The sequence below is a fragment of the Grampus griseus genome (assembly GCF_964374135.1).
Source record: "Grampus griseus genome assembly, chromosome: 10".
In the NCBI taxonomy this organism is placed as follows: Eukaryota; Metazoa; Chordata; class Mammalia; order Artiodactyla; family Delphinidae; genus Grampus; species Grampus griseus.
Window position 1 is genome coordinate 52,446,928 of NC_139004.1, and position 23,486 is coordinate 52,470,413.

The following is a 23,486-nucleotide window of genomic DNA, read 5'->3' on the forward strand; positions in this document are numbered from 1 at the left end:
TGATGGGCTTAATAAGACATTGAAAACATTATTTTACGTTTCCAAAGCTGTACTTGTTCCAATGGGTGCTGAGTGGGAAGGAAAAAATAGTGTTAACCTCTTCATTAGTGAGTCCTCCCCACCAGCCTGATTCAGCCCCCTAAACAATAGATACAATTACACTGAACAACTGTGTGTTTATTTCCATGTCTAGACACAGAGGTTGCATTTGAAAACAAAAGAGAAGAGAAAAAGGAAAGCACCCTGCTGTTTTTTTAATTCTTTTTGTCAAACTTTTTCTCTGCCTGGATGCCCTTCTTGTGATCAGGAGAATATCAAGATTTTTAAAAACAAACAAACCCTTTTGTAGAGGAATTGGTATTAATTTAGGAGTAAAACAACAATTATTTAAACAGCCTCTAGTCTGAGTAGAAACAAGTCATTTTAAACCTTAGAGGATTCACCACCTGCCAATGCAGGGGTCACGGGTTCAATCCCTGGTCCGGGAAGATCCCACATGCCATGGAGCAACTAAGCACGTGTGCCACAACTACTGAGCCTGCACACCACGACTACTGAAGCCCCCGCACCCTAGAGCCCATGCTCTGCAACAAGAGAAGCCACCACAATGAGAAGCCTGCGCACCACAACGAAGAGTAGCCCCCACTCGCTGCAACTAGAGAAAGCCCACATGCAGCAACAAAGACCCAACACAGCCAAAATTAAATTAAATTAAATTAAAAAACAAAACAAAACAAAACCCTTAGAGGATTCAGAAAATCGTGAATGGATGCTAAAGCTAGTGATATAGTCTCACGAGGAATAGGTTTTTTTACAGAGTGTCAGAGTACCTCCCCACAAATTACATATTGATTGTAAAGGGGCAAATAGTAACTTGACAGTGGCAAGACCTGCCAGACAGCAGCTTTAGCACCCAATCCAAGTTCACATCACCAGTATTGAGACAAAGTGACACCAGGAAAATTGACAGCAGGTGCCTCCTGAAATAAGGCTCTGAGAAAGACAACATCATTTCTGCCCCAAAATGCACGACCTGAATCTAAACATGAAGGAACTGCAGACAAGCTCAAATGGAGGACAAAATAACTGGCCTATATTCTTCAAAGGCATCAATGTCATGAAAGACAAAGATTGAAGAACTGTTTTCAGATTAAAGAAGAACGAAGTACAATTGAGTAGATTTTAGTTTATTCTCAGAGGTTTGCAATCCTCATTACTCTCTGATTCCAGGACATTTTCATCATCCCCCAAAGAAACTCTCAAACTCATTAGCAGTCACTCCCCATCCCCCTCCTCCCAGCCCTGCAACCACTGATCTACTTTCTGTATCTATGGATTTGCCTATTCTGGACATTTCGTATGAACAGAATCATAGAATATGTGGTCTTTTGCGACTGGCTTCTTTCACTTAGCGTGTTTTCATGTTGTAGCATGTGTCAGTATTTTTCTCCTTTTTATGGCCAAGTGACGTTACATTGTATAAGATACACCACATTTTGTTTATACATGCATCAGTTGACAGGCTGTTTCCTTTTTTTTTTTTGGATATTATGAATAATGCTGCTATGAACATTTATGTATAAGTATTTGTGGGAACATTTGTTTTCCCTTCTCTTGGGTGATCTATCTAGGAGTGGAACTGCTGGGTTTTAAGTTTTTGAACTGCTTTTGGAAGTGGCTACACTATTTTACATTTCCAATAACAATGTATGTTCCAATTTCTCCACATCCTCACCAACATTTTCTATTGCCCATCTTTTTTATTATAGCCATCCTAGTGGGTGTGAAATGGTACCTCATTATGGTTTGACTTGCATCTCTAATGACTGATGACGTTGAGCATCTTTTCATGTGCTTATTGGCCATTTGGATATCTTTTGAACTTCTGTTCAGATCCTTTGTCCATTTTTAAATTGGGTTTGTCTTTTTTTTTTTTAACACGTTTATTGGGGTATAATTGCTTTACAATGGTGTGTTAGTTTCTGCTTTATAACAAAGTGAATCAGTTATACATATACATATGTTCCCATATGGGTTGTCTTTTTATGGTTGAGTTGTAGCGTTCTTTTTATATTCTGGATACTAGACTTTTACCAGATACGTAATTGCAAATATTTCCTCCCACTCTGTGAGTGATCTTTTAATTTTCTTGATAGTGTCTTTTGATGCACAAAAGTTTTTAATTTTGATGAAGTCCAACGTATCTGTTTTTTCTTTGGTTGCTGTGCTTTAAGTATCATATCTTAAACCACATATCTATGTAAGACACCATTGCCTAATCCAAGGTCACAAAGATTTATACCCATGTTTTCTCCTAAGAGTTTTATAGTTTTAGCTTCTTTGAATTTTGAAGGCAAAATTATACCACCTTTGAATGTGCTGCTCCAGACCACTTGCCTTAAAGAAGCCAGTTTTAAGTGGGGTCCCAGAGCAATAAAACTCTGCAGTGAATCCAGGCTGCGGTACAAGCCACCCTGCCACTTGGGCCTTTTGACACAGCATAGCACTTGAATGTTTTTGGTAAATAAAAGTACCAGACAAAGCCCCAGTAGGAAAATCATAGTCTAAATAGGTACAATTTTGGAGCAAAGCCATGCCCTCTTCTGCTATTAACTATTCTACATTTGAGAAAAAGTTTCTGGTTTGTTACTAAGCCCTGATAGGACCAGATACTTGGCTGTGAGAAATCTGGTAACTCTACAGACTGGGTGCTCTCTGACCTGCCAAGCCATGAGGTCAGGTGTGTGCAGCAGCATTGCATCCTCAGATGGTGGTGGTACACGTACACACGAGAGCAGATTGGAGCAGGTCTAAAAGGCATATGCAAGGTGTATACGCATATGGCTAGGACTTATTCAACACCTATTTCTCCTTTGACACCCACTCCTGTTGCATTGCCGCCCCTCCATCAAGCCACACCATGACCTCATGGAGAGTTTCCTAGGACCAGGTTTGGATAAAGAAAAAGCTCATACCTGGTTTACAGATAGATCTGTACAAGTGTTGACTGATTTGTGAAGATCCCTTCAGAATTCCTTCTCCCATATGTACATTTCCTCTCAAGGCTGCCCACCCCGAATCTTACTCCACTATCATTTCTTGCACAGTGGTCTTGCTTGAAACCACCCCAGCGTAGTAAGCTGTAGCTGCTTCTGTCAACAGAAAGCCCCAAGTGGACATAGATGGCACATGACAAAGGCATATTTACCAAAGTATAGCCGAGGCAAAGGCTGGAAGAGTCTCTACTCTGAATGATCTCAGGTACAAGCCTGGCCAATAAAATTTCTGTTAAGAAAACACCTTGAACCAATTAGCTTCTACATGACTCAGGCATACACCTGGGGTATTTGGTAAATCCATTACTCTCTAGTATTTGATCTTTTTTAAAAAATTGAAGTATAGGGCTTCCCTGGTGGCACAGTGGTTGAGAATCTGCCTGCCGATGCAGGGGACGCGGGTTCGTGCCCCGGTCTGGGAAGATCCCACATGCCGCGGAGCGGCTAGGCCCGTGGGCCATGGCTGCTGAGCCTGCGCGTCCGGAGCCTGTGCTCCACAATGGGAGAGGCCAACAGTGAGAGGCCCGCATACCGCAAAAAAAAAAAAAAAAAAAAAATTGAAGTATAGTTGATTTACAATGTTGTGTTAGTTTCAGGTGTATAGCAAGCAATTGATCTTTTTAATCTATATCTTTCTGGTGTATAATTATAACCACAGGCTAAATTAAGCAATTTTGGAAGCAATTCATCACTTTCACCACAGTATCCTCCTAAAAAAACTATGGTTTTCTACCAAATAGTTTTGTGATCATTGGATTTTTGAGCAATTGTTGTAAAGGATAGTTTTTTAAACATGGTAAAATTGTGACACTCATCAAAATATAAAATAATAATAGGTCAAAGATTTTATTTAACTCCTTAACAAATTAGAGGACTAATAAGATATTATAACTGGGTCAAAGGATAATACAAAGAACCACATATATAAGCAATTGGTAATAATGAACTTACAAATTGACACACAATTGTAAGAACGCAGGGAAAGAAAGAATTCAATTGTATTTCCACCTATCAAACTTTAGTTGCATGCCTATGGACAAGAATCATTTGCATTGCCATCAGTTATCTACAATTTATGAATTTACAAAAGAGCTCAAAGACAAGAAAAGGCGCAGATACTCCATAGAATTAGATGACCCAGCAGAGTGTGTTCAGATAATGTCTGCCTATTTTTCCACTGAAGACACCCAGTAATCATTTTGCTCCATTTCAATGATTTTCACGGTTTCCCCTACATTCTCTAGTTTAACCTCCTTATTTCACAGATAAAGAAAACGAGGCCCAAACAGACTCGCAGATATGGAGAACGAACTAGTGGTTACCAGTGGAGAGAGGGAAGTGGAGAGGGGCAAGATACGGGTATGGGGATTAAGAGATACAAACTACTGTGTTTAAAATAAATAAGCTTCAAGGATATATCGTACAGCACAGGGAACATAGCCAATATTCTATAATAACTATAAATGGAACGTAACCTGTAAAAATTGTGAATCACTATGTTGTAGACCTGAAACTTATTTAATATCGTAAATCAACTACGCCTCAGTGGAGTTCCCTGGTGGTCCAGTGGTTAGGACCTGGCGCTTTCACTGCCGTGGCCCAGGTTCAGTCCCTGGTTGGGGAACTAAGATCCTACAAGCTGTGCCGTGCAGCCAAAAATTAAAAAAAATTTTTTTAATTAAAAATATTATGCCTCAATAAAATATAAATAGGGGCTTCCCTGGTGGCGCAGTGGTTGAGAGTCCGCCTGCCGATGCAGGGGACGCGGGTTCATGCCCCGGTCCGGGAAGATCCCACGTGCCGCGGAGCTGCTGGGTCCCTGATATATATATATATATATATATATATATATATATATATTTATATATATATTTATATTTATATATATTTTATATATATATATATATATATATATTTTTTTTTTTTGCGGTACTTGGGCCTCTCACTGTTGTGGCCTCTCCCGTTGCAGAGCACAGGCTCCGGACGCGCAGGCTCAGCGGCCATGGCTCACGGGCCTAGCCGCTCCGCGGCACGTGGGATCTTCCCGGACCGGGGCACGAACCCACGTCCCCTGCATCGGCAGGTGGACTCTCAACCACTGCGCCACCAGGGAAGCCCAATAAATGATTTTTAAAAAGAAAAAGAAAAGGAAGACTCGATAAAAATAGCAGTCATTATAATATATTTGCCACAAAGAATGGCAATCATGTTGGAAGCACTGGCTTCTCCAGACAGTGCTGGACCTGTGCTTCTGACCTTCTCATAGCCTCCTTCTGTTACTGTGTTCATTTATTTCTACATGGACTCTAACCCCTCCCATTGACCTCTTCCTTTTCATTTCTTAATATCATCAATTAACCAGCCTCCATCTTACCCTGGGTCAGGGTGACTGTCTAGTTTGCCTGGTGACTTCACATAGCTAAGCTCAACCACTGTCATTTTATTTGCCAACTCTGGATAAAGCCAAAGCCTTATATCGTTGCTGCATTGTGTATATGAATTACTATCTACAGATAAACCTGAGGTTTATGATCAGAAAACAAGAATTGTTTTTAATCCCACAAACCAAATGTAGGTTAGCCCTCAGTATCTTTTCACACCTTGCTGGTTTCTCACTTTCTGTTTTCTCTCAAAATAGTTAAACAGAATACAAACCAGCAGGGGTTGCCCACAGTTGTTAGCAGGACTGCTATCTCTCACTGAAACTGACCTGTCAATCCTTCCCTCCCCTTTCCCTACTTTAAAGTCCTCTGCCTCCTATAATACACTGCTGGGGTCAAAGTCCTTCACAGAGTGGCCAGTATACAGTACAAACAGAGCCTTGACACATACTGCGGGCTGAAATCAAGAATGGTAGGGACATGGAATGCAAATCAAAACCACAATGAGATATCACCTCATACCTGTCAGAACAGCTATCATCAAAAAGACCATAAATAACAAATGTTGGCAAGGATGTACAATAAACTTGAAAATCTTGTACACTGTTGGTGGGAATGTAAATTGGTGCAGCCACTGCGGAAAACAGCATGGAGGTTCCTCAAAAGCTAAAAATATAACTACCAGGGACTTCCCTGGCAGTCCAGTGGTTAAGACTCCGAGCTTCCATTGCAGGGGACATGGGTTCGATCCCTGGTCAGGGAACTAAGATCCTGCATGCCGCACAGTGCGGCCTAAATAAATAAATAAATAAGAACTACCATACGATCCAGCAATTCCACTCCTGAGTATATATCCAAAAAAAATGAAAACACTAATTCGAAAAGATGCATGCACCGCAATGTTCATAGCAGCAGTATAGCCAAGATATGGAAGCAACACAAGTGTCTATAAACAGATGAATTGGTAAAGAAGATCTGGTATATATATATATATATATAGAATACTATATATATATATATATATATATATAGAATATATATAGAATACTACTCAGCCATAAAAAAGAATGAATTTCTGCCATTTGCAACAATATGAATGGATCTGGAGGACATTATGCTCAGTGAAATAAGTCAGACAGAGAAAGACAAATACTGTATGTCATCACGTATATGTGAAATCTAAAAAATAAAACAAACACATCAATATAACTAAACAGAAGCAGACTCACAGATACAGAGAACAAACTAGTGGTTTACCAGTGGGGAGAGGTGAGAGGGAGGGAGGCAACAAGGGGTAAGAGATTAAGAGATACAAACTACTATTTATAAAATACATAAACCACAAGGATATATTGTATAGCACAGGGAATATAGCCAGTATTTTATAATAACTTTAAGTAGAGTATAAGCTATAAAAAGTTCAAATCACTCTATTGTACACGTGAAACTAATATAATATTGTAAATCAACTATACTTCAATTTAAAAAAATTTTTAATGGTAAGGACATGAAGTAAAGCAAAATTGTCAGGACAGGAAATCAGATAGCAAGCCTTGTCCGTTTGCAAGTGCACAGGACAAGGTATATATAGAGAGAGCTGGGTCTGATTTCCCAGGATTTGCTGCAGTTGAGCGAGGTCCAGCTGCTGGCAGGGTTTATAAAATATGGCTACAATCACCAAAGGAAGTTAAACAGTAGCCAGGAGCCAGAACAAAGTTACCCACAGGAGAAAATATCTTGATTTATTTCCGTTTGCATTACTTGCTATAAATAGCATGGCCTTGGCCTCCTTGTACTGCCTAAGGAAAGGGATTTGTGGCCCTATTGTTCTTCCTCCTGTTTTATTGATAAAAGAAAGGGCAAAGGTGGAAGACATACTCCCAGTTGGCAAAGCTGTGAGACTAAACCAGCTGGACTGAGGAGGAGAGACTTGAGATGGGCGGGCACCAGGGTCTCCGGTACTCCGGAGAGAAACAGGTCATAGAGGAGACGTTTCTGTATAAAGACAGTGGCTAATCCATGCAACAGATACATCCTTTCAACAGATACAGACTGAAAGGAGGAGCAGAGTGAGAGATCACAACCAGTCTCTCTATATGGTTACTTGTGTATATCATTCAGTCAAGCTCTTGAAATTCATATTGGAACTGGACCCGCCATGTTTAAACTTGACAGTCCAAAGGGAGGTATTATCTTGGTCAGATCACATATTCTCAAAGCAAGCAGTCTTAAAATGCTGAGCCTAAATGTATAACTTGTAATGGGATGTCACCTGGCAGATGTGGGAAATTTATGTTTCCAAGTTAGGGGGTGTAGGTATGTACACCAATCCCAAAGGTCTAAACTCACGCTAATACACGTGTAATGAGAGCCACATATGTGGGATGTGTGTAGAGAGCCGGGGACCATGAAGGCCATGTCCAAGGCCAATTCTGAGGCTTAGTATGATGAGGTCTTGAAAAAGGTGCAGCAGTGGCTGTGGAAATGGGCAAAGGTTGTAAGAGGCATTTCCCAAGAATGGATGGTGAAAGATGCTTCTAGCTTTTGAACCTGTATGCGTGCAGCCAGGCCGTTCATCTGGTCTAAGGATCTGCTGGACGATCCCAGAGACTCCAATGCACTGAGCCACGTCCCGTGTCCACAACTCTGAGTTCAGGAACTTTGTAGACCAGGCAGCTTACCTGAGGTCGGGCAGGGTGATGATCAGCCATGCTGAGGGTATGTAAATGGTGCCCCACAGTGAAACCCCATAGTGTTTAGCCCCAGGACTGGGGAGGGTCACCTGGCCCAGCACATACCAGGTTGATACATACACACAGCAGTCTGGGCCCAGGAGGGGTCAGTTGAGCTTCCTGGAGGCTGAATGTGACCCTGGAGACTCAGATGTTCCCATCTGCACCTCACCCCACCACCAGCACACGCACATTTATGGTGAGATTGTTTAGGTTCTGAAGCTTGCACTTCTGTCCATCCCAAAGATTGCTGCTGATTGATTTGTTTTCTGACTGCTCGCTTCCTCATGGATCCCCTAGGTATGTAAAACCTGTCTGATTTACCCAAGGGGGTGACTGGGCTTGGCTTTCCTTCCCTCGGAGCCAGCTACTGACATTCATCAATACAGCTGATAAACCCGGGTGAGGAAGTGAGGCTCTAGAAACTCCTATGTGCTGTGGTCAGAACGGCCTCCTCTTCATCATAGCAGGTTCAGGCATATTTAAAACAGTTGCCTAGGGACTTCCCTGGTGGTCCAGTGGTTAGGGTTCTGCCTTCTAATGCAGGGGGCGCGGGTTCGATCCCTGGTTTGGGAATTAAGATTCCCAAAGATTCCACATGCCTCGCGGTGTGGCCAAAAATTTAAAAATAAAATATAAATAAATAAAACAGTTGCCTAACTTTACCTCTTAAGTGGCAATGGCCAAGCAGTCCTACACACAAAGAAGGAACTTGAAACAATTCATAACAGGGGTTTACAGGTACCTACCTAGTAAACTGGGCGTTTCTGAAGGCGGCTGGCCTGGAGTGAGAGACAGCAGGTTCTGGAAAGGAAAATGACCATAAGAGAGAAGTCTTGTTTAATTTACCTAAAGGGTGTCTGCATTTGACTTTTCTTCCATCAGCCCCTTCTATTGACAAATTGTGTCTGCACAGCTATCATGCAATGGAAGAGAAGGTGCATGTGTAAAGATGTTGGTTGTGGGCTTCCCTGGTGGCGCAGTGGTTGGGGGTCCGCTTGCCGATGCGGGGGACGCGGGCTCGTGCCCCGGTCCGGGAGGGTCCCGCGTGCCGCGGGGCGGCTGGGCCCGTGGGCCACGGCCGCTGGGCCTGCGCGTCCGGAGCCTGTGGCCCGCGGCGGGAGAGGCCACAGCGGTGAGAGGCCCGCGTACCACAAAAAAAAAAAAAAAAAAAAAAAAAAAAAAAAAAGATGTTGGTTGTAACACTTTGAAACAGCAAAAAATTAGAAAATATCTCAATGATCACCGTGGAGGATTGGTTGTATAAATCAAGACACATCTATACCATGAAATACTAAGTAACCATTAGAGGAAAAGGTAGAGAAAATATATTTCAAAAACATATGAAAAATAATGGTTTTCGAAACATTGGACACCAGGTGATAAAAAACAGTGATCCTTGTGGGACAAGAAACAAACAGGACTCTTTAACATGGCCTGTGTGACCAGGAACAGTCTGGCTCCTCCCTGCTCCGGGACCTCGCCTTGCCCCTCGTTCTCTCTGCTCAAGCCACACTGAACATATGTTCATCCCTCACACTCAGCAGGATCCCTCTCACCACAGGGCCTTTGAACCTGCTCTTCCCTTTACCTTGCTAATTTCTACCTTCAGATCTAGCTTCTTCAGGCCTTCTCTGAGCCTCCTGACTCCTGGGCTAGGTCCCACAAAAAACACTCTCAGAATCGCATCTTTCTGCTCCTTCTACCTCTCATTTGTCATAACATATTATATAACATAACAAATATATACAATCAAATGTATATACATACATATGACTCTTCGTTAATATCTATAGCCTTATTGGTTTGTAAATAGACAGGGTCTGTGTTCATTTTCATTCTCCATTGAATTGACACTTTAGCACAGTACATTCCATAACTATTTGTTAAATGTGCAAATCAGTGAATGCAATTCTTATTTGGGGTGATTTTTGAAATATTTAGTAGCAAATATGGCATAGGCACTTTTCATTCAGTACTGGAGTCATCTGTAAACAACCAGCATAACCATACGCATGAACACTAACCATATATCAATATTAGCCCTGACGACATCACAATACCAAAATTTCTAATGCAAACTTATGGTTTTCATTCTGAGTTATTACAGGATTTACGTGGGACCATAAATAATGAAATAATAAATTTAAATGACACAAGCAAAAATAAAATCAGATCTATTTGCTTAATTTCATTTAGAAACTGAAGCAGTTAAGATTAGTTTCAGGGACTTCCCTGGTGGCGCAGTGGTTAAGACTCTGCGCTCCGAATGCAGGGGGCCTGGGTTCGATCCCTGGTCAGGGAACTAGATCCCACATGCATGCTGCAACTAAGAGTTCGCATGCCAGAATTAAGGAGCCTGCATGCCGCAACTAAGGAGCCCAAGAGCTGCAACTAAGGAGCCCGTTTGCCACAACCAAGACCCGGCACAAGCAAATAAATAAATTAATTAAAAAAAGATTACTTTCAGCTTTATGTGATAGAACACCCAAATTAACAATGAATAGGGGCTGCCCTGGTGGTGCAGTGGTTAAGAATCCACCTGCCAATGCAGGGAACAAGGGTTCAAGCCCTTGCTGGGAAGATCCCACATGCCATGGAACAACTAAGCCTGTGCGCCACAACTACTGAGCCTGTGCTCTAGAGCCCGCGAGCCACAACTACTGAGCCCACTTGCCACAAGTACCGAAGCCCGCGTGCCTAGAGCCTGTGCTCTGCAACAAGAGAAGCCACCACAATGAGAAGCCTGCCCACCGCAACAAAAAGTAGCCCCTGCTCGCCGCAACTAGAGAAAGCCCGTGTGCAGCAGCGAAGATCCAACGCAGCCAAAAATAAATAAATAAAATAAATAAATTTTTTAAAAAACCAAAAAACAATGAATAAGCCTTGCATGCAACACACACACAAATGCAGTCTGGAACTGGTATGGAGCGTCTATGATATCATCAGGAATGCAAGCTCTTTAAGCTTTCCACTCCTCTATCCCTTGGACTCTTGGCTTCAAGATCTAAGATAGCTGTTAGAGTTCCAGCCATCACATTTACATTCTAGGCAGCAGGATGGAGAATTGGAAGAAAAAGAAAAAAGAGGAAAAGAAGACATGCAAAAACCTTTTAAAGCAGTAGTCCTGTGACTACACCTAGCTGCCAGGGAGAGTAGGAGAAGGGAGCCTTTGATGAGTGAAAATTATAGATTGTATGACTTTTTAAAAATATTCAATGCTTTATTTTTTTTATTGGACTATAGTTGATTTACAATGTTGTGTTACCTTCTGCTGTTCAGCAAAGTGAATCAGTTATACATACACAAATATCCACTCTTTTTTAAAATTCTATTCCCATACAGGTCATTACATTGTATTGAGCAGAGTTCCCTGTGCTATACAGTAGGTCCTTTTTAGTTATCTATTTTATACATATCAGTATGTATATGTCAATACCAATTTCCCACTTTATCCCTCCCCCCACCACTGACTGTATGACTTTGGAAGATGAACTCATCTGGGGTAGGTGACTAAGAGTCTCTACTTCAGCAATGTTCACATTTTACATATTTCTAAAAGGTGGGGGGTAACTGAAGTTCTCAGGAACTTAAGTTGATTACCAGGGGTGGGTGGGTGGAAAAGGGTAAAAAGAGAAGATAATGGGAATGGGAAGTGCAGGTGAGGATAGGGCTACAGTTCTCTGAAAATGCCTTTTTTTTTTTAATTTTTGGCTGCATTGGGTCTTCCTTGCTGCACGCGGGCTTTTCTCTAGTTGCCGAGAGCGGGGGCTACTCTTCGGTGCGATGCGCGGGTTTCTCATTGCGGTGGCTTCTCCTGTTGCGGAGCACGGGATCTAGGCGCACAGGCTTCGGTAGTTGTGTCACTCGGGCTCAGTATTTGTGGCTCACGGGCTCTAGAGCACAGGCTCAGTAGTTGTGGTGCACAGGTTTAGCTGCTCCGTGGCATGTGGGATCTTCCCCAACCAGGGCTCGAACCTGTGTCCCCTGCGTTGGCAGGTGGATTTTTAACCACTGCGCCACCAGGGAAGTCCACACATGGACTTTAATTTCAAAAAGATTAAGGACTGCAGTTGATTAAAACATATTGAACATATAAAAAATATATGAGTTCAGAATAATTTTTTAGAAAAGAAATAGTCCTAGAGATTGTTGGGACATCAACTTACTCCTCGGAACATCAATAATTATAGGGGAAAGAACTAAGCATTCATCCTACCTTTCTGATATAAACTGAATTTCAGTGTAACCAAATATCACTGTGGACAAGGGAAAGTTTTTCACTGCAGAAGAATTCTAGCTAGGGCTAGGACTAAGGTAAGGCAAGGGAGATGCCTAGCGTATAAAATTCACGGAGGCTCTCAGCCCTGATTCTAGTTAACGGAGGCAGGAGTGTCGAAAGTCGAAAATTGTTTCAACTATTAGTGAAATAACTGATTAAGGCAGTGATCATTAGTGCTTCAGAAACCACTAGGAGAAAGGCTGGTAGGAAATGTATAAAAATCAGACTGTCAGGGACTTCCCTGGTGGTGCAGTGGTTAACAATCCACCTGCCAATGCAGGGGACGCGGGTTCAAGCCCTGGTCCGGGAAGATCCCACATGCCACAGAGCAACTAAGCCCGTGTGCCACAACTACTGAGCCTGTGCTCTAGAGCCCGTGAGCCACAACTACTGAGCCCAGGTGCTGCAACTACTGAAGCCCACATGCCTAGAGCCCGTGCTCTGCAACAAGAGACGCCACTACAATGAGAAACCCGTGCACCGCAATGAAGAGTAGCCCCCCGTTCGCCCCAACTAGAGAAAAGCCTGCGCACAGCAATGAAGACCCAACGCAGCAAAAAAAAAATCAGACTGTCACTATCTGAACCCAAGGATCAATCTAAATGTCACCAAAAATGAGACAGAAAGTATAACATGCCTCCAGACAGTGATGCAAAAAGTACACAGCACCACCTAGGAAAGATTCTCAGGGAAAAGTTTTTTTGAATCATAATATAATCAAGCCTTTAAAGCTGATCTCCAGTCCACAGGAAATATTGAGCATAAAGGATGTAGTCCACAAGGAAGCAATATACCAGATCTCAAAGGAGGGATCTTATATTGGACTCTAATTTCATCAACCAGTCAATGAAAGAAAAAATAAAAGGGTAGGGGACTGCTCTAGATTAAGAGGAACATAGGACTTAAAAGACTTATAAGAAACACAAGAGACATAACCAAATAAAAGAGATCTTGTTTGATCCTGATTCTAAACAGAAATTACAGAAAGAGTATTTTTATACAATAGAGGAAATTTGAGTATGGCTTGGTAATTGAATGATATTAAGGAATTATTTTGAATTGTGTTAGATGTGATAATGGCATTGTGGTTATGCAAGAAAGTATTTGGATATTCCTTTTGGGGTGCATACTGAAGTGTTTAGAAGTGAATGGTATGATGTCTGGGACTTGCTTTAAAATATTCCAGCAACAAAAACATAAGAAGGGGACAGGGGAGATGAAATAAGTCTATGATGAAATGAGGCTAGGGGATAGACACATAGGATTCGTTATACTTTCAAATAAATTCCACCTTATAGTATGTATCCTAGAGAAGCTCTGGTAACAGTGCACATGTCCAAGGGTGGTTCTGCAGCTGTGTTTGTAAAATGAAAATTGGAAATGAGTCTGTCAATAAGAGAAAAACAGTGATAAAGTGATAAGGGACTGTCCTTTCAGCAGTCCGTTCCTGCTCCTCCTGTTTAATAAAATCCTGATTTTACTTATCCCCCACATAAATGTTTTATGGATGCATTGTGATGAATCCAAGGCATAAGATGGAATCTCTTTTGCCAGTAATTGATCCAGTGGTGGGCAGGCTACCAACTTCACCGAGGAGAACTAAGGGGAGATTTTGGTGAGAGACTTCTGAGAAAGATTCACTGTACTTCATTGATTCTAAGACACACACTCTTTCTTTTGTTTCTGAAATTATCAGGCTTCTCACAATCTCTGTCAGATGGCTGCTATGGTGTGATTGTCGTTCCCCGTGTGTGTGCAAACGATCTGAAAACCTACCATTCGTGACTTCTGGTAAGATCCAGAAAGTGCCAGAACTGAAACCTGCAGAATGGGCCTTCTTGAGACAACAGTGGTGATTCTGTGAGGAGACTACTGTCCTGCCAGTGTTCCTGAGGGCACAGAGGGTGATGAACACAGACAGGGAAGGCACTGAATTGAAAAGTAATTTAGAGTGGAACTCTGGCGGGAAGACGTTCTGAAAATACCTTAAACAATTTAGTTCATTTCTATTTTCTTGTTTTGTATACTCAGGAGTAATATATAATTTTAAAAATTTTATGTCTAGGTCTCAAAGAGCTATTTATTTAAACATAAATTCTAAGGGATAAGAAAGCATTAAGTCAGTTTAATTGTCAGCACTCTTTATTTTTAGTAGTAAATTGATAGGATCTTGGGTTTGATGAAATGTGGTACCTATTTGTTAGAGAATAAGGCTGGAAAAGGAAAATTCTTTTCCCCCTTCCTCCACTTCCTTTGGATACCGCGACAGGCAAGCATATGATGCTCAGAGCTATGGCCATTATCTTGGGACCACAAGAGGAAGATAGAACCCCAGGGATGCCCAACTGCATCTTGACACTGCTGAGTCACTGATTTAGCAATGGAACAGTCTACCTGCAGATTTCTCATCAGTGAGATATTTAATGCCTTTATTATTTATGAGACTTTTCTTTTTTGGCTACACTGCGAGGCATGTGGGATCTTAGTTCCCCGACCGGGACTGAACCCAAGCCCCGTGCGTTGGAAGTGCAGAGTGTTAACCACTGAACTGCCAGGGAAGTCCCTATGAGACTTCTATGTAAGGATCATGCTACAAAAGTATACCTAAGTGATCATCATTTAGTGGAATACTATAAACTATATATGTTGTTTAATATATATAATACATTTATAATGTTTATATAAATATATTATATATTTTAAATGAATATTATATATTATGAATATATATTTCAATCTCAAAAATGTAGCATTGAGTTGAAAAAGCAAGTTTCAGGGAATTCCCAGGCAGTCCAGGGGTTAGGACTAGGCTCTTTCACTGCCGTGGCCCGGGTTCAATCCCTGGTTGGGGAACTAAGATCCCACAAGCCCCATGGTGTGGCAAAAAAAAAAAAAATTTAATTTAAAAATTATTTTAAAATATTTTATTTTATTTTAAAAATATTTATTTATTTACTTACTTATTTGGCTGTGCCAGGTCTTAGCTGCAGCACGCGGGATCTTTGTTGCCATGTGCAGGATCTTTTAGTTGCAGTATGCAGGCTCTTAGTTGCGGCATACGGGATATAGTTCCCTGACCAGGGATCAAACCCAGGCCCCCTGCATTGGGAGTGCAGAGTCTTAACCACTGCACCACCAGGGAAGTCCCTTTTTAATTTTTTTAAATAAAAGAAATTAAAAAGCAAGTTTCAGAATGATACTGTCAGTGTGATATTTAAAGTTGAATGAATAATAATAAATGTTGTTTATGGGTATATCATGTTTTAAACATGGACTACAAGGACACATAGCATCTTCAAAGAAGTGGCTACCTCTGGGAAGAGAGTAAGGGAAATGCAATCAGGAAGGGAATATAAATTGGACTCATCTGTACCAGTAACGGTTTTCAAAAGAAAGATCTGAAGCAAACGTGGTGAACGTTGACATTTGTCAAATCTGAGTGGTAAATAAACTTGTCATAATATATCTGTACTTTTCTGTGTTCTGAAATATCTCATCATGATGATGATAAAATTTTAACTACTCAATTTTCCCATTATTTATAGTTGAATAATCTTTCTGAATTCAGGTTTTAGAGAGTAATAAAAATATGTTTAACATACATTTTTTTTTCTTCACTTGTAAATTGGAAATGTCCTCAAGGAGAAGGCACCAATGAGTCATTAAAAAAAACAAAAAAACAAAAAACAGGACCGGTGGTCCAGTGGTTAAGACTCCGCGCTTCCACGGCAGGGGGCACCGGTTTGATCCCTGGTGGGGAAAGATCCTGCATGCCACAAGGTATGGCCAAAAAAAAAACCCCGAAAAACCCCACTCTACCTTGCTGGTTTGACACAGAATTAGATATTGGTAATGTCTGCACAACTTTGTGAATATACTAAAAACCATGGAATTATATACTTTAAAATGGTGAATTGCATGGTATGTGCTTATATCTCAATTTTTTAAATTAGTCATTGTCCAATAACAATAACTTATTATTTTTCACCATTCTGGGGGTTGACTGAGCAGTTTTTCTTTTCTTTTTTTTTTTTTTTTTTTGGCTGCATTGGGTCTTCATTGCTGCATGCGGGCTTTCTCTAGTTCTGGCCAGTGGGGGCTACTTCTCATTATGGTGGCTTCTCTTGTTGTGGAGCACAGGTTCTAGGTGCACAGGCTTCAGTAGCTGCAGCACGTGGGCTCAGTAGTTGTGGTGCACGGGCTTAGTTGCTCTGCAGCACGTGGGATCCTCCCGGACCACGGATCGAACCTGTGTCCCCTGCACTGGCAGGTGGACTCCCAACCACTGCACCACCAGGGAAGCCCCTGAGCAGTTTTTCTGCTTAATATGATGTTAGCTAGGATCACTCATGTGACTGCATTGAGCTGGCAGCTGGATTGGGCTAGAAGGTTCAAGAAGGCTTCATTCTTATGTCTGGAACCTTGGTGCTTGTTGTCACTTGGGACATCTTGGCTCCCCTTCTCATGGTCTCGCTCCAGCAGGACAGTCTTATAGCCTTACAGCATGGTAGCTGAGTACAAGGGAGGAAAAGTGGACACTGCCATGCCTTTCAAGGGCTAGAACCAAAACTGGCTCAGCATCACTTCTGCATTCTGTTGGTTGGAGCAAGTCACAACTCATATTCAAAGGGAGGGGAAGAGCAGCAATGTTCATATTGGGATGGGAGGGACTGGTGACAACCATTCTTGGAGACAGTCTTCCACAAGTGGCAAGGACCACATCGGGTTTGAGGCACTGTGGGTACACAGTGGTACCATCACTAGCTGGTACCATCACTAGCTGGATGCAAACTGACTCGCCATGGCTGGTGACCAAGCAGAGTCCCACTGAGATTTTTTACCTCCCACTTTTTTTTGTTTAATAAATTTTTATTTATTTATCTATTTATTTTTGGCTGTGTTGGGTCTTCGTTGCTGCGTGCGGGCTTCCTCTAGTTGCGGCGAGAGGGGACTATTCTTTGGTGCGGTGCATGGGCTTCTCATTGCAGTGGCTTCTCTTGTTGCAGAGCAAGGGCTCTAGGCCTGCAGGCTTCAGTAGTTGTGGTGCACGGGCTTAGTTGCTCCGCGGTATGCGGGATCTTCCCGGACCAGGGCTCGAACCCGTGTCCCCTGCATTGGCAGGCGGATTCTTAATCAATGCACCACTGGGGAAGTTCCACACCTCCCACGTCTGAATTAACTCTTCTTCCTCCCTGCAAACGAGGGAGAGCTGCCAATATGGAAAGGTGAGAGAAGAGACCCAAGACATTTTCCACATAGGCGAATTCTAGAACCTTTAAAGCTGAATGTAACAGTTAAGATAATAGTTGTTTACTAGTCTTGTTACTTGGGAAAGTGGGTTAACACCTCGTTTTCCATATCTGTGAAATGGATAAGGTCCAAGAGGTGGGACCACATGTGAGAAGGTGAAAAATGGCTCTGCTGACAAGCCTGGAGACTTAAGAGAAAAACAATTCTTCTAGCAGAACACTCCCAGCGGGACATACACTACACTCACAGAATATGAACATGTTCAGAGAAGGTTACACCATAATTGTGTTTGGGACAAGACAGAAATGAAGCCCTCCATAAGCACAAAAATGAGGGAACACCTCCTTCTTCTAACATGACTGATGCAGCTCCCTGACCAATGACAACTCTCTAGCCTTGCTTTAATCCTCCTGCCTCCTAGATAAAAACTACTAGATAAAAACTAAGACACTCAATCACTGAATTGTCTGTTTCCTGACTGCCTCCAATCCAAAACTGCCAACCCCTCAACTTCCCTAATCCCTCTTTAAAATCATCCAGCAAAAGCCCAAATTCTCTCAATTTCCTTTTAATTCCTTTTTTATTGAGAGGCTCCTTACAGTGGCTAGATCAGTAAACACTGCAGGTGTCTTTTTATGTGGGCTCTAACATACTCATCAAAAGACATACTAGGGCTTCCCTGGTGGCGCAGTGGTTGAGAGTCCGTCTGCCGATGCAGGGGACACGGGTTCGTGCCCCAGTCCGGGAAGATCCCACATGCCGTGGAACAGCTGGGCCCGTGAGCCATGGCCGCGGAGCCTGCGCGTCCGGAGCCTGTGCTCCGCAACGGGAGAGGCCACAGCAGTGAGAGGCCCGCGTACTGCAAAGAAAAAAAAAAAGACATACTAGAATATTCATATTGGGCTTATTCAATATAGACAAAATACCCAAATACTCAACAAAAAAATGAATACACAAATTATGGTACATTCTCATAATGGAACATTACATAACAATGAGAAACTAATTGCACTCAATGACATGGATGAATCGTGTAAGGTTGAGCAAAAGAAGCTAGACTCTAAAGAAAATATATTGTGATCCACTTTTATTGAGTTTAAAACTCAATCCAATGGTGTTAGCCATCGGTTAGTAACTACCCTTGTGCAGGGATGGGAGGAGACATGAAGGGGGCTCCTGCATGCGGTTAATGTGTTGTCCTTCCTCTGGGTGCTAGTTATGTAGATATGTTTAGTTGATGAAAATTCAAAAAACTGTGCTTATGCTTTGTGCATTTTCTGTGTATATGTTAATATGAATTTTTTAGAAGGTTTTTTTAAAACATGAGCAACCATGTCAAAGGGACATAGGAGCAAACCTGAAAAGGTTTCCAATTAGCAAAGCTGAAACAATTTGAGCAACGAAATAATGTAGTATTGGATTATAACCACAATATAAAATAAATGTCCATGTAAAGAAGATGTGGTGTATATATGCGATGGAATAATATTCAGCCATAAAAAGAATGAAATAATGCCATTTGCAGCAACATGGATGGACCTAGAGATTGTCATACTAAGTGAAGTGAGTCAGAGAGAGAAAGACAAATATCATATATCACTATATGTGAAATCTAAAATATGATATAAATGAAGTTATTTACAAAACAGAAACATACAGACATAGAAAACAAAGTTATGGTTACCAAAGGGGATAGCAGAGGAGGGATAAATTAGGAGTTTGGGATTAGCAGATACAAACTACTATGTATAAAATAGACAAACAGCAAGGCCCTACTCTATAGCACAGGGAACTATATTCAACATCATGTAATAAACCATAATGGAAAAGAATATGAAAAAGAATAAATATATGGATAACTGATTCACTTTTCTGTACACCAGAAACTAACACATTGTAAATCAACTATACTTCAATTTTAAAAAAACATACATGAGTCCATACCGACATAAATATATAATTGAATAAGTAACTAAATGGAGAAGAGACGAATCTCCCTTAGAGAATATAATTTATGCACAGACTCCCCATGGCAGGAGGCAGAGCTTAACACTCCCCACCATTCGACTGTGAGCTACATTTAATGATTCCAAAGGGTAGTGTGTAGAGGTGACTTAAGAGCGGAGAAGCCTGGCAAATACTACCTGAGCCAGGTGATCAAGGTCAACATCATCAGTAAGTCATTCTGTTAGCTCGTACTCTTGATTTGATGTGATGAGAATGGCAGGTCACCTCTGTGGTCTTTCTCCTAAAAACCTGTAACCCTAGTCTAACCATGAAAAACACTGGATACACCCAAATCCAGGTCCATTCTTCAAAAATCTTGACCAGGGCTTCCCTGGTGGCGCAGTGGTTGAGAGTCCGCCTGCCGATGCAGGGGACACGGGTTCGTGCCCCAGTCCGGGAAGATCCCACACGCGGCGGAGCGGCTGGGCCCGTGAGCCATGGCCGCTGAGCCTGCGCGTCCGGAGCCTGTGCTCCGCAACGGGAGAGGCCACAGCAGTGAGAGGCTCGCGTACCGCAAAAAAAAAAAAAAAAAAAAAATCTTGACCAGTATTCTTCAAAGCTGTTAAAGTCACCAGGAACAAGGAAAATCTGAGAAGTGATTACAGACGAGAATAGCCTAAGGAGGGAATTCCCTAGCGGTCCAGTGGTTAGGACTTGGATGCTGGCCCAGGTTCGATCCCTGGTCGGAGAACTAAGATTCTGCGATTCTGCAAGCGGCGCAGCAGAGCGGGGAAAAAAAAAAAAAAAGCCTAAGGAGACATGAATAATTTAATGTGGTATCTTGGACAAGATCCTGGAACAGAAAATCGACATTGACTAAAAAAAGATTTTTTCATTTTTCTAAATGTTGAATTTAGTTAATAGTAATGTACCAACCAAAGTTGTTTCTTAGATGTGACGGATGTACCACAGTAATGTAATAATTATTCAAGAGGATCACAACAGGGGGAACTAGGTGAAGAGTATACAAGAGCTCCATGTATCATTTTGCAATTTTCTTGTAAATCTAAAACCTCTAAAATAAAATGTTTCGTTTTGTTTCCAAACGGGGAATCGCAACTGTGCCTTCTCACAGAGCTGAGAGAAATCATTAAAAGTGTACAAGCCAAGTGCAAGGCTCAATGCTTACCATATAGATGTCAGGTGCAGTTACCGTGGTTTTATGTAAAATGAGGGACAAGAGCTCGGATACTCGAGAATTCTAACCAGGATAAGCACACAGCAGCGGCGCGCAGCTCCCAACCGGCACACCCAACACACGCGCAGACGCGCGGGTGAGCGCACGTCCGGCCGGGCGCGCGCGCTCACGCCGCAGGGGGCGGGCCGCCGGGGACGCCAGCGTGGGGCGGGGCCAGCCGCAGTTCCCACGCCGGCCGCGGCCCCCGGAAGTAGTGTGTCAGGGGACGCGGCGGGGCGGAAGCCGTGCTTGGCTGGAGGTAGTGCCACCGCCCGGGGCGGAGACGCTGCTGCTGTTGCTAGACGACGCAAACTAGTCTTCGTCACTTCCTCAGCCCGCCGTCTGCCCACTCCCCAGGCCGGAACCCAGGGGCCCGGAGCCGGAGTGGGCGCAGGGTCGTCCTCCGAGGTCCAGGATAGCGGTAAGCCGGGCAGCTGGAGTGGAGGCCACGCCACCTGCGGGGAAGGACCCGAGCCGAGGCGGGAAGATGGCCGCAGACAAGCCTGCAGGTGAGGCGCCCGCGCCTCGCGCGCTGGGGCGGCGGGACCCGCGGGGGCGGGCAGACCCTATGCTGCGGTGGCGGGGCCCCGGGTGGGGACGAGGGATGGGGACTCCGGGGCGACTCTAATTGGGGCGTGCATTTCTCTCCCCCATCCCCTCCCTTGGCCGTCGCTACTGTGAGTCTTTGGGCCCAAGGTCCGATAGTTTCTTACCAAGTGCAGTATGAAGCCGCTTCTGGCCGCCTTTGCCCGGCTCTCCGGAATATCTCAGATTTAAAAAGCTTAAATCTAGGTGGCCGCTTCACAGACTTTTCGAATTCCCACTGAGGAAGGCAGAGCAAGGAAAGTTCACCCCGGAGATAAGGCTACCTTGATGCCCCCGGCTCGGGCTAGGACTCATCTGGGTGGTTTCCGCCACATCAGCCTGCCTATGGTCAGCGACGTCTTGTGTAATTAGCTTTGTAAAAACAACTTATTGAAATAGGCATGACATTATCGTGTCTCACTTCGAGCTGTGCTCTCTATAATATCTTGCGTTTAGAACCTCTTTTCCCCTTAAGTTTAATCTCGACGATTTTCTTTATGGATTACTGCTCCATTCCTAGAATCTTCTCCATTGAGGAATATAAAATTCTTTCCTGCCTACTCTGGGACGGTCTGGCGTATATTTCCTGTAAGAAAATAATGTTCTCTGTGGCATCCATCCAGGTTTTGTTGGAAGGAACTTAAATGACAGGACTTAGAAGTGGTCAACAGTTAGACTTTTTACAGTAAAATTAATTTTTTTAAAAAAGGAAAAGAGGGCTTCCCTGGTGGCGCAGTGGTTGAGAATGCGCCTGCCGATGCAGGGGACACGGGTTCGTACCCCGGTCCGGGAAGATCCCACGTGCCGCGGAGCGGCTGGGCCCGTGAGCCTTGGCCGCTGAGCCTGCGCGTCCGGAGCCTGTGCTCCGCAACGGGAGAGGCCACAACAGTGAGAGGCCCGCGTACCGCAAAAAAAAAAAAAAAAAAAAGGAAAAAATCTCAATGTGCTGTAATTTTTTTATTAGGTCCTGATCTCAATAACTGACGAACTTGATTTGAAATTAAAGTGAGCCAAGCCTAATATAGGTACAGATGAATGAAATTGTCAGAGCATCTCTTCAGTAATCTACTAAGAAGAAAAACAAGAGAAAAGGTTTAGAGAGTGAGGCTAAACCTTTAGAGGGCGCTAGAGAATTTTAGGTAGGCTGGTCAGGGAAAGCCTCTGGTGAGGTGATATTTGAGTAGACACCCCAACGAAATGAAGGGGTGAGCCATATGGAATGAGGAGGGGTGGGTGGGAGAAAGTTCCAGGCAGGGAATAAGCATGGCCTATGCAAGGCTGGACCAAGAGGACCAACATATTCCATCTTAGTTTAGGACATTGTCTCTCCCCCAGGTTTACCATTTCTATTCACCCATACCATTGCACTTGCCTGGAATGACCTTTTTAGGCCTAAAACCTATGTTGTTTTCAAGTCCTGTTTCAGTCATAAAGCATTCTTCTACTTATTCATTCATTCGTTCATAAAAATTGAGTGCCAGGCACTGCCTTGGATATTAAAGAAATGGATATGACACACTCCCTGCTTTTGAAGACCTGCTATTCAGTCTGTTAGAGTCAGCCCTATTATAGTGGCACTCCCATTTGGGAAGAGCTATGTAATATATGTAGTAGAAGAATAAGGTCCAGAGTGATTTGGGGCCTTTCTTTGATTGGTTTAAGCTTATAGGCCACAGTGTAGGAAACTTCCTACCTAGATAATAAGGTTGAATTTGTATTAAGTAGATGAGTGTTTAGTGTGGCCCCATGAATCTCTCCGCTCCTCCTCTCCATCCCCATTTCAAGTGCTGTTGTTCTGGCCTTTATCTCTCTCTTTTTTAAAAAAAAATTGGAGTATAGTTACTTTACAATGTTGTGTTAGTTTCTGCTGTACAGCAAAGTGAATCAGCTATACGTATACATCTGGCCTTTATCTCTTGATGTGGTCTGTTTCACATTGAGCATCCTTCTGAATGGTTTTGTCTCTTCCTATCCAGTCCATTCTCACTGCTGCGTTTTCACTTTATTTCTAAAACA

General features: G+C 42.8%; 1 protein-coding gene across 2 annotated transcripts in view; it reads left to right on the forward strand.

Annotated features, from left to right (window-relative positions):
- Positions 1–21,233: 21,233 nt before the first annotated feature.
- CNOT10 (CCR4-NOT transcription complex subunit 10) overlaps positions 21,234–23,486 on the forward strand; it is a 63,209-nt gene continuing 60,956 nt past the window's right edge. For both annotated transcript variants that reach the window (XM_082664084.1, XM_082664085.1), the window contains exon 1: positions 21,234–21,394. In XM_082664084.1, the coding sequence (XP_082520210.1) occupies positions 21,373–21,394 (22 nt within the window). In that variant the 5' untranslated portion in view covers positions 21,234–21,372. The remainder of the gene's footprint in view (positions 21,395–23,486) is intronic.